This window comes from Nuphar pumila, chromosome 13 (genome assembly GCF_984573655.1).
Source record: "Nuphar pumila chromosome 13, dmNupPumi1.hap1.1, whole genome shotgun sequence".
In the NCBI taxonomy this organism is placed as follows: Eukaryota; Viridiplantae; Streptophyta; class Magnoliopsida; order Nymphaeales; family Nymphaeaceae; genus Nuphar; species Nuphar pumila.
In genome coordinates this window covers 30,238,871-30,250,689 of record NC_143261.1, presented here as the reverse complement: position 1 = coordinate 30,250,689, position 11,819 = coordinate 30,238,871, and the positions used below count along the sequence as shown (strand labels likewise).

Below are 11,819 nucleotides of genomic sequence, written 5' to 3'. Positions count from 1 at the left end.
TTTGTTTCATCTCTCTCTCTCTCTCTCTCTCTCTCTCTCTCTCTCTCTCTCTCTCTCTCTCTTGTAGCCAGGCCGTGAGGCCAGTGGCGAGGGGCAAGGCCTACAGGGGTGAGGCAGTGCTCGAGGTCACTGACGCCTGCGCTCGAGGTCATCGACGCCGACGCTTGAGGTCATCGACGCCGACGCTTGAGCCTCATCTTCTTTATTCTTCATTCCTCTCTCTGTCTTTCTCCCTTCTTCTTCGTTTCTCTCTTTGTCTCTCTCCTTTTTTCGTTCTTCATTCTTTTTCTTCTTCTTAGGGTATTTTTAGTTTTTTTTCATTAATTAGTAATTTTTCTTTGATTTTCTTTGATTAAAAGTTTTTCTTTTGATTTTCATTGATTAGGGTTTTTATTTTAATTTTTATTGATTAGGAATTTGAATCAAATTTCTTAAATTAAGGCTTTTTATAGTTAATTTGATTCAGGTTTTTTTATTTAAATTTCTTTGATAAGGACTTTGAATCAAATTTTTTAAATTAAGGTTTTTATAGTTAATTTATTAGAGTTTTCTTTGATTTGATTAGACTTTTTTTCCCTGATTAAGGCTTTGAATCGATTTTTTTTTTAATTAAGACTTTATAGTTATTTTGATTAGGGCCTTTTTTGTATTTGTTAGGGTTGGGTTTTTTTAATTTTCTTTGATTAGGGTTTGAATTAAGCCTTTTTTATTTAATTTTATGGATTATTTTTTCTTATAGTTTAGGGTTTTTTGGTTTACTTATGATTTTTTTTTTGCATTTTAAGATTTTGTGATTTAACAGGGTTTGATAATTTGATTTTAGGGTTTGATATTTTTATGATAAACTTTCATAATTAGATGTAATATGACATTGATTAAATAATTTATATATTAATTCTTATTTTCCTATAATTACTCAAATTTTAAATATTTTTTAGTTTTTAGATTCAATATGAGATCCATGTCGGGGGCTAAAATCCTATTAAAACACTCATATGGTTGGATGGATACAAAATAAAGTTATCCGACCCATTATTCGTGTGTGTTCATGTTGTCCGCATAAAACATAAAACAAATATTGGACACAAGGAGTTCAATTTCTTGTACATTCGAAACAGACGTTGGTCTTAGTACAATTGTTACGTAACAGATAAAACATATTCATTCTATCTAATCTTGGATGAGCCATCGTACAAGCTTGTAAGAGATATTCCCCAACAGGGGCTCTGCGTGGTTGGTAGGAACTATCAGTGCCTGTCTCCCTGTGGTGGAACGTTGAGGGTTCAAAACCCAGTGGTAGTTAGGGGTGGCAAAATCTGACACGATCCGCCAAGCCGCTTCTTAGCTGGGTTCGGGTTTGGCTTAAACGGGTTCATTTCGTAAATGGGTCAACCCGCCTAACCCGTTTATTAAACGGGTCGGGTTCGTGTTAGGGGTATGCCAACCCGCCTGACCCGTTTAATAAACGGGTTAGGCGGGTGGGTCAACCCGTTTACCCAAACCCGACCCACCAACCCGTTTACCCAACCCAACCCGGTCGGGTTTGTGTTTGCCACAGCCAACCCGTTTAATAAACGAGTCGGGTTCGTGTTGAGGTATGCTGACCCGCCGACCCAACCCCCCAACCCCACCCGATTGCCACCCCTAGTGGTAGTTGAATAATAACTGGTGGGGTCTGCCTAACGCAGCATGCCTTTCAAAAAAATAAAAAACTGTGAGACATTTACCAACAGGGGGCTCTGCTTGGTTGCTAGGAGCTGTCAGTGCCAGTCTCCCTGTGGTGGAACGTTGCAGGTTCAAAACCCAGTGGTAGTTGAATAATAACTGGTGGGGTCTGCCTAACCCAGCATGCCTTTCAAAAAAATAAAAAACTGTAAGAGACATTCCAAAGCGTCTGTCCTCTCTGCTTTCAAAGCGTGAAACTGCAAAGTTTCGTGTTTATACATAAACCGGTATGATTTAAAATAGTTGTTCTTAATCAAGGAAAACCACCATGCTCACTAGCATGCTCGTTGATATAAAAACCCCTTGCCCTCTTTTGGATCGTATTTTTCAACGTGTAAATTTGAATAATACTAAAAAAAACTATCTAAAAGTGGTTAAAATTTTATGTTTTTTAGCCGTTGATTTTTTAATAGCCCAAAATTCCAGCACACAAGCCTGATTCCAGCCATTCAAATGTCGATTTTCACAAAAATGGACGGTATAGATTATATCTGTAAAGTCCAGTTTGTTCGAAACAACTTTCAGGAATGAGATTCATTGTGGGGAGAAAGGAGGGGTATGACGATAGGCCCGAATTGAAGAATAGTTGCTACCACCCCCACAAGAAGTCAAAAAGGTTGGTGGGTGGGACAGCGAGACGAGACTCCCCACTTCTCAAAATGAAAGGAATTTCTTTTCCACAGCCAGTAGTCAGAAGTTGTGTTTTGGTGGTTGGTCGGGTGAGCTCGTTCGAGCCGTCGCCATGCCGTCTTCCTCCGACTCCGACGCCCCTCGAATCCTCAGATGCAAAGGTGATTTCCTATCTGCCACTCCTCCTCCTCTTCTTTTCTTTCTTTGGCTACTTCTTCCGGGTGACTGATCACGCCCCATTTCGTTGGTGTGATGCAGCTGCGGTTGCGTGGGGATCAGGGGAGGCTCTGGTGATGGAAGAGGTGGAGGTGGACCCGCCCAGGCCCTTGGAGCTTCGCATCAGGGTTGTCTGCACCTCGCTGTGCCGGAGCGATGTCACCCACTGGGAATCTCAGGCACCAACCACCCACGTTTCTCTTCTCTTGCATTCCTACGTCTCCTTTCTTTTCTCACCCTATCAACGTTTTTCTTTATAATCAGTAGAAATGTAGATGGGAGAACAAGGAGACGCTTTTTGTCCATCATGGTTCAACTTCTTTTCTTCTTCTTTTTTAATGTGGTGGTTGAAGGATGCTCTTAGTTTTTGTTATTCTAGAGGAATTTTGCTTTGAGAGATTTTTACGAGTGTTAGTTGCATGGTCTTGGTGATGGTGGTAACGTTGGATCTTGGAATGGATTCATGGGTCTCACATGGAATCCGATGACTCATTTTGAGTCATTAGATATGAACCACCATGATACTCGTGGGCTCACTTCACATTGGATTCTCAGCATGTTTGAGAATCCAATGAATCGATTATGACTTACGGCTACCCGAAGAAGAATACTCGATGCAGAGGAAGGTAGAGTTGCCGGAAGCCGGTGTCCCTGTCAGCATAGGGACAATAGAGCACCGCATCATCGAGGCCGCCGGCGGCGACGTGTGCCTCGTGCTGGAGTACATGGACGACGATGCCCTCGAGGGCCTCTTGAAGACGGAGGGAACCTTTTTTTCGAGTGATCGATCGTTGAAATCGCTCGTTGGGTGCTAGAGGGGCTCAGAGAGCCAGATTAATCGAGTGACTCTAGACAAAGCAGGGGAGGAGGGTGTTATTGCCTTCGCCTTCTCTCTCTCTCTCTCTCTCGATCTCGATCTCGACGGCGATGAAGCAGACGGGGATGGAGATGACCTGACGCGATTCACGGTGATGGAGTTGACGGGAAATCGTGTACCCGTCGAGATGCCATCGGTGAAACCCTAGACGAGCCGGAGGACGGAGATAGAAGCAGTGTCGAAGGCATGATCGTGAAAAACCTAGAAGATAAAGATCGAAAAAACCCACGACGCGATCTGCGATCGGCCGCTCGATCGGGAGGAGGAAGGAAATCGTCGGTTGGCCGTTTTCGGTGATCGAGGAGATAGGGAATGCCGAGAAGCTGATGAACCAAATCTTGCAGAGACAGGCAAGAAGGACAGTCCTGGGAGGTCGGTCTTCGTGCTGAGTATCTGGCGGAAGGATAAGGCAGGCGCCGGCCTGTCGAAGCCTTCTGGTCGACCGAAGGCTCTGCTGGGGAAGCGCTGCCCGTGGCGACGACACTGGGCACGAGGTCCTCGAGATTCTCAGTGGAGGATTGGTCGAGGAGGTAGGCCTCGTCCAGGGAGTCGCGCGAAGCGACGCCGGGGGACCATAGCGGGGCTCTGGCCGGCTGACCGTTGGGAGGTGGTGGTGTTTTCCCCTCTTTTTGTCGAGTTGCCAGAATTCGCGACAAAGGCAGAGGTGAGGGCGACGGCCATCGCCCTCGTTCCATTTCCCTTTCTCGGAAAAGGGAAAAACCCTAATCGGGCTCCTTGTACGAGTGAAGGTGAAAAGAAAAATAAAATTGGGGGTTTTGAAAAGGGGGAAGCTGTAATCTCATAGTTAATCTCATATGTGATCTTATTCTTTAGTTTAATTAGAATTAGACTATTAGAATTAGACTAGTTAGAATAACTTTTATTTTTTGTTTTAGGACATTGAAATAGGCTTATGCCTTTATTGACTGAAAGCATAAAGAGTTGTTGGACTCCCAACAGCTCTAATTAGAGCGGTTGGGAGCCCAACAACTTCTCCTCTCTAAGCTCCTTTTCAACCTTATAAATATGGGCTTTTACTTCTTGTTTACATAATTTCTTGTGTAAGTTATCCCATTTTAATGAGATATATTTTTTCTCTCTTGGTGTGTACACTCTTTTAAATATTTCGGTTCTTGTGAGTGTGTTGAATGAACCTTTGTGTTCATTAAGAAAGATCTTTTATGAGTTTCTTTTTGAAGTTACGTTTGGGGTTCTATTTTCTTACATGGTATCAGAGCGACGATTGTGATCAAGCTACTTATCTCGGTGCATTGAGAAGCATGCTACTCAAGTTTTGAAGGAGAAGATGTGTTCTTCTTCAAGTATATATAAAAGAGTGATCAACAAGCTTGGAGGTGTGTTCGTATCTACCATTCGTGGTAGAGTACGTCTTTCTTCTCTACTCTCATTGAGTTTCTTTCTTCTTCTCCTTATTAAGCCTTGTAAAATGGATGACAATGATAATGTCACCATTAAACTCATTAAGCTCAATGATTCAAACTATGTCAGATGGGCTTCAATTATGAAGTACTTTATATGGGGAAAGGAATTATGGAGATTAGTAGACAGAGCCGATATGGAACCTACATTAATCCTCACCAAGGATGAAGGAGAGAAAGAAATACCTCTCACGGAGGTAGAAAGGATCAAGGTCATTTCCACTTATAAAAAAAAATGGAAGGAATGGCAAATGGGTCATGCCAAAATTATGTCTTGGTTTATTACAAGTGTTGACATAAAGAAATGCTCGAGTCTTGCAAAATTCGAGTATGTTAATGATGCATGGGATTACCTTAAGAAAATGTATTCTCTTACGGATATTGCATATATGTGCAATTTACAAATTAAAGTTCGGAATATAGTTCAAGGAGACAAGAGCATTAGAGAATACTACAATGGCTTGTCTGAATTGTGGGAAGAGTTAGCTCTTCTTGAACCAAAGTGACATTGTTCATAAGATATTGAACTCCACCAAAACCAAATAAATGCAAAACTTTTTTTTCATTTTATTAGTGGATTACGATCGAAATTTGAATCCACTAAGTCTATTCTTCTCCATCGTGGAAAAGTGTCGTCAATAGAAGATACAATAGAGGAGTTGAGTATGAAAGAAAATAGACTAAAAAGTAGAATTTCCAAAAGCGATGATGACTCAGTTCTAGTGGTCTCGAAACCTGAAAACTTTGTTCGGACTTACAAGTCTCTCAACTATGGAATTGAAAATGATGATTTTGATAAAAAGAAAATTATTTGCTACTATTGCCGTGAACCTGGACATGTGAAAACTCAATGTCCAAAATTAAAGAGACCTTATGAGAAAAATGTTGCTTCCGTCGGACCACCACAAGAATCAAGCGAAACTTCTATTGGGAGTATGTCTCTTGCATAATTGGTGGAAGCACTCAGACTACTACTCAAAGGAGCATCTTTATCTACGGGAGTTGTTGTCTCTTCTGTGAGCACCTCCGATCCAAGTAAAACTCTATGGCTTCTTGACTCAAGTGCTTCTTTTCATATGACTCTGAATGTTAAAATACTATCGGAATGTCATAACTCAAATGGATTTAATATTTTTACTGCCGATGGAACATCACTAGAAATCGAAGCAATAGGGAATTTTGAAAAAAAAATCTCAAAACTTAAAAGGATTTCATATTCCACAAATTAGATATATTCCCAAATTAAATCTCAATCTCTTGTCTGTTTCTCAACTATCTGACCATGGATATAACATTTCCTTCTCCTCTCGTGGTTGTCGAGTGCAGGATCACCAGTCAAGGAAGCTGATTGGGGAAGACCATAGAGAATGAGGCTTATACTACATGGACTTTTTAGAAATTCCCAAGAATATACTTTGTTGTAATGTTCAAAAAATGAACATGAATCTATGGCACAGGAGACTTGGTCATTCTAGCATATCCAAGATTCATTTTTTTCCAAATATGGAAAACTTTGTCTGAAACATTTAAATGTGAAAAATGTATTCTGGGAAAAATGAATAAATTACCCTTTCAAGAAAGAAATTTTGTCTCCTCTCGGCCTTTTGAGTTAGTGCATTCGGATGTATGGGGTCTTGCACCTGTTATATCCGAAGGGTTTTTTTCATATTATGTCATTTTTGTAGATGATTTTACAAGACATACTTGGATTTATTTTTTAAAATATAAATCTGAATTATTTTTTCATTTTCAAATATTTCATAAACTGGTTAAGAATCAATTTAAGAATGATATCTTCATTTTTCGCACTTATTCAGGGAGAGAGTTTTTGTCAAAAGAATTTAACGATTACTTAAATGTACATGGTATTTCACATCAAAGATCATGCCCATATACCCCACAGCAAAATGACCTAGCAGAAATAAAACATAGGCATATTATAGAAACAACAAGAACCCTACTCGTCACTCATCTAGTTCTAAATTTTTTTTGGGCCGAAGCCACTTTAACCGCGGTATATCTCATTAATAGAATGCCATCCTCTATTTTAAGCAATATTTCACCTGTTGAAAAACTCTTCAAACAAATCCTAGATTATTCAAGGTTAAGGGTATTTGGTTGTAAATGTTTTGTTTTTTTCAACAAAAATGACAAACTCTCACATCGTGCTATTCCATATGTGTTTCTTGGTTATGCAAGCAATCAAAAAGGTTATAGATACCTTGATCTTAAAACTAGAAAGTTATATGTGTCACGAAATGTATCTTTCTTAGAAAATGAAAGTTTCTTTGCAATTAAAAACTCTACAGAAATCGATGAATATTCTTTTTTACTAGACTTAGTTCCAGAGATTGATAAGGAAGATGTTGATCAAGAAGATCAAAATGTGATAAGTACTGAATCATCTCATCCAGAATGTATTCAATACTTCAGACGGGGTAACGTAGAGCAACCTTGTGCTCTAAAAAAATATACTAAAACACACGATCATATAGAAGCAAGAAGATCATCTAGGGTGTCAAAAGTACCTAAAAAATTTGTATCCTATGAGTCTTTTTCGCCAAAGTACCAAGCATATATTGCCCTGTTACATTCCTACATAGAACCTTCTAATTATGATACTGCAAAAGAACATCTCAAATGGGTTGAAGCCATGTCAGCAGAGTTAAGTGCCTTAGAAAAGGCGAATACGTGGACTATTCAAGATATTCCATCAGGAAAGAAACCTATAGGATGTCGTTGGGTATATAAAGTCAAAACTAAGAGTGATGCCCCTCTTGAACATTTTAAGGCCCGGCTAGTTACTAAAAGTTATTCCCAAGAATATAGAATAGACTATGAGAAAACTTTTGCACAAGTCGTTAGAATGACTATTGTAAGAACTTTGATTGCTCTTGCCTCTATAAAGAAATGACATATCTTTCAGATGGATGTCAAGAATGTGTTCCTTAATGGTAGTCTAGCTGAAGAAGTTTATATGAAACCTCCACCTGGTATTAAGATTCCCAAGGAAAAGCTCAAGGCCTTGTATGGACTTAAACAAGCCCCAAAGGCTTGGTATGACAAATTTAGTCAAGTTATGCTTGCTTTTGGTTTTCAATTTCGTCTTACTGACACAACTTTGTTTATTAAGAAATCTAATGCAGGTATTATTATTATTCTACTTTATGTGGACGACATGATCATCACAGAAAGTGATAAACAGGGAGTTGACAACATAAAAAAAAATTCAAAAACAAGTTTGAAATGAGTGACTTGGGTTTCTTAAAAAATTTCCTTGGAATCGAAGTAGCCTATTATCCTAGAGGTTATTTACTAACTCAATCGAAATTTGCTATTGATATTATTGACAGATCCGGAATCACAGATAAAAAGCATGTTGACACTTCTGAAGTCGTAAATGCCAAAATGAAGATGATGATGGAGAATCACTTGAGAACCCAACACCTTACAGACAACTTGTTTGGGGCATTGTCTTGCCTTTCCATCACACGACTGGATATCGCACATGCTGTCCACACAGCAAGTCAATTCCAGCATGCTCTCACTATTGTTCATATGGGAGCAGTATTACGAATTATCAGATATCTTAAAACCTCCGTTTATAGAGGACTTTTTTTGTCTGCTTCTTCATTACAATTAACTTCTTATATTGATGCAGATTGAGGGGTGATCCTAATGATCGACACTCAATTACTGGTCTTTGTGTGTTTTTAAGAGAATCTTTGATTTCTTGGCGGTGCAAGAAGCAACAAAAAATTTCTCTTTCATCAACTGAAGCTGAGTACAGAGCCATGGCTACAACCGCTATGGAAGTAGTATGGTTAAGAAGACTGCTTCAAGACATGGGTGTTATGACTACGAGACCATCACAACTATGCTGCGACAACAAAAGCTCTATTTACATTGCCAACAACCGGACATTCCACGAACGAACGAAGCATTTCGAGATGGATTGCAACTATGTACGATAGGAATTTCTACACGACACTATTGATCTCCCATATGTCTCCTCAGAATATCAGCTGACTGACTTCTTTACCAAACCCCTTGCTGCTCCCTGGTTCCATTTTCTCTTAGGCAAACTTTAGGTTGTCCAACCATAAGTTTGAGGGGGAATGTTAAAATTGTAATCTCATAGTTAATCTCATATGTGAGATTAACTCTATCATATGTAATCTTATCCTTTAGTTTAGCTTCTTAGTTTAGTTAGAATTTGGCTAGTTAGAATAACTTTTATATTTTGTTTTAGAACATTGAAATAGGCTTATGCTTTTATTGACTGAAAAGTCAATAAAGCATAAAGCATTGTTTGTTTTAGGACACTCAAACAGGCTTATGCCTTTATTGACTGAAAAGTCAATAAAGCATACAACATTAATTGGAGTTGTTGGACTCCCAACAACTCTAATTAGAGTCGTTGGGAGCCCAACGACTCCCCCTCTCTAAGCTCATTTTCAGCCCTATAAATATGGGCTTTTACTTCTTGTTTACATAATTTTTTGTGTGGGTTTATCCCATTTTAATGAGATATATTTTTCTCTCTTGGTGTGTGCACTCTTTTGAATATTTCGTGAGTGTGTTGAATGAACCTTTGTGTTATATAAGCCTATATAACAAGAAACGGTAACGTGCTTTTAATACCATAAACGATCATCTCTTTCTCGACATTGTACTAAATTAATACATGGCACATGACACTCCAACTTCTAACTATAAAAAACTACAGCAGTACCTGAAGGAATACGGATCTGGGTGTGCGCAGTGAAGTTTAGAGAAGTGAAAAGGGTTGAGATTAACGACTTGCTTCAAAGGGGATCCCTCGATGAAATCATCGAGTTCTCAGTGTATTCCTGCAAAGGCAGGAGCTGGGATATTTATCCTCCTCTGGGTAGCCGTTACCCAGCCATAACCGGCTCATTGGATTCCAAAACATGCTAGGAATCCAATGTGAAGTGAGCCCACCACTATCCTGGTGGTTCATATCTCAATGGCCCACTACTCAAGTGAGTCATTGGATTTCACGTGAGACCCATTGGCCACACTGGATCCGTACCAGGATCCAACATCTCCCACTTGGCCATATAGGGCAAACACCCACATTGTATCATAACCAGTGCATTATGTATTGCATTCATGACATTATGAGGTTTTATATACGCTAATTGGATTTCTTTTTCATGATATATCCCTGTCACGTAGCTATTTACAAACTAAGTTGTTTTTCCATCATGTCAAATTTTATCATAACCTTTAATGTGTAACAATCTATTTCAAGTTCATTGCATACTAAGTCATGCAGTCCATAGATAAAAAACGAATACATCATAATGTGGGTCTCACATAGTTATGGGGTTCTTATGGTTCTTCCATGACCATACCATAGGGCATCATCATGTCCACATGTATACTAGTCTACTATGAATTTTATTGATTCATAAATCCATGATTTGCCAAACATAGCAAATACTCCCACATTTTAAATTTTCATCATAGTTTATACTCTCACTATCCATGTGTACTATCACATGTTGGTCGCCACCTGATCATTTTAGATCAGTATATTCAGATAGTCGTATATGTGACTAACCATGTTGCATTTTATGAAAAACTTTAAAAACATGAAAAATATCCTTTCATGTATTCATATAAGCATACTATACACCATAGTGAGCATTATTTATAATGATTATTTATCATCATATACAAATAAATATCCTCATATGCATGTGTAAAATTATAATTCAGCTCCCACTTTTCCAATGCATTGCATTTAAGTAATATTTGCATTTAGTCATGACATCACGAGGTTTTGCATACACTAGCTGGACTTTTCCTTCATGATATATCTGTTAAATAATGTAACATAATTCAATATGTAATCTCATAGTTTTAGTTTACTTTTAAGTTTAGTTAGGATTAGGTTAGTTTATTTAACTAGGTTAGGTTTCTTTTTCTTTTTTAGTTTAGTTTTTGGACTTATTTGACTTTATGCTTTTTTGACCAAAGTCAAAAAGCATAAAGTAGAGAGAGCTGTTGGACTCCCAACAGCTCTATTTAGAGCCGTTGGGAGCCCAACACTCCCTCGTTCCCTCTCTCCCTTGTATTATAAATATGGGGTGTTACCCCCTTGTAACTTACACTTTTGTAAAGCCCTCTTTTGGGACCCAACATATTGAAGTTGATATTTTTTTTACGTTTGTGCATTTGTATCCGTGCCTTTGTGCACTTGTGAGAGTTCTCCTTTTATGCCTTTGTGCATTTGTATCCGTGCCTTTGTGCACTTGTGAGAGTTCTCCTTTTTTGCCTTTGTGCACACTTTGTGTTTCTAACTTTCTAGTATTGTGTTTATACACAAAATCCTTTTTTATAGAGATTTTCACATGGTATCAGAGCAAGGTTGCTTGAGAAGGAAAGTCTTGTGATTCTTCACAATATTGAGTGCCTCGAAAAGCGTGCCTTCAATTTTTTCGAGATTGGCGTGAAGACTTCTCTTCATCAAATATTTTGGAAGATTACTACAACAAGTAAGAGTTAAAATCTTTTTGTGGTACGTATTTTTCTCCTTCATCTTATCTCTCTAATGGTTGAAAAAGACTCTCATTTCTCTCTTGGCTTTAAGCTCAATGGTTCCAATTATCATGTATGGGCCGGAAATATGGAAGCTCATATTAAAGAAAAGGGGCTTTGGGGATATGTTCAAGGTTCCATAACGGAACCCGAACCAAAAATTACGATGGTTGAAAGAGGAGAAATCAAAATTCTTGAAGGAGAAGAAAGACAAAAAGCTCTTGAAGAATATTCAAAGAAACATGAGGAATGGGAAATGAGAAACTTTAAGATCCTATCTTGGATCTTCTCATCCGTTGAAACCAAGATCAATGCCAATATCATCAAATTCAAGAAAACCTCCGAAGCTTGGCATTATCTTG

General features: G+C 38.6%; 1 protein-coding gene across 2 annotated transcripts in view; it reads left to right on the top strand.

Annotated features, from left to right (window-relative positions):
* Positions 1-2,348: 2,348 nt before the first annotated feature.
* The window catches only part of LOC149818239 (GroES-like zinc-binding dehydrogenase family protein), a 47,522-nt gene continuing 38,051 nt past the window's right edge, over positions 2,349-11,819 (top strand). The window contains exons 1-2 of one of the 2 annotated variants that reach the window (XM_089986014.1): positions 2,349-2,516; positions 2,614-2,750. In XM_089986014.1, the coding sequence (XP_089842140.1) occupies positions 2,468-2,516; positions 2,614-2,750 (186 nt within the window). In that variant the 5' untranslated portion in view covers positions 2,349-2,467. The remainder of the gene's footprint in view (positions 2,517-2,613; positions 2,751-11,819) is intronic. The other variant, XM_089986013.1, reaches the window with a different exon arrangement.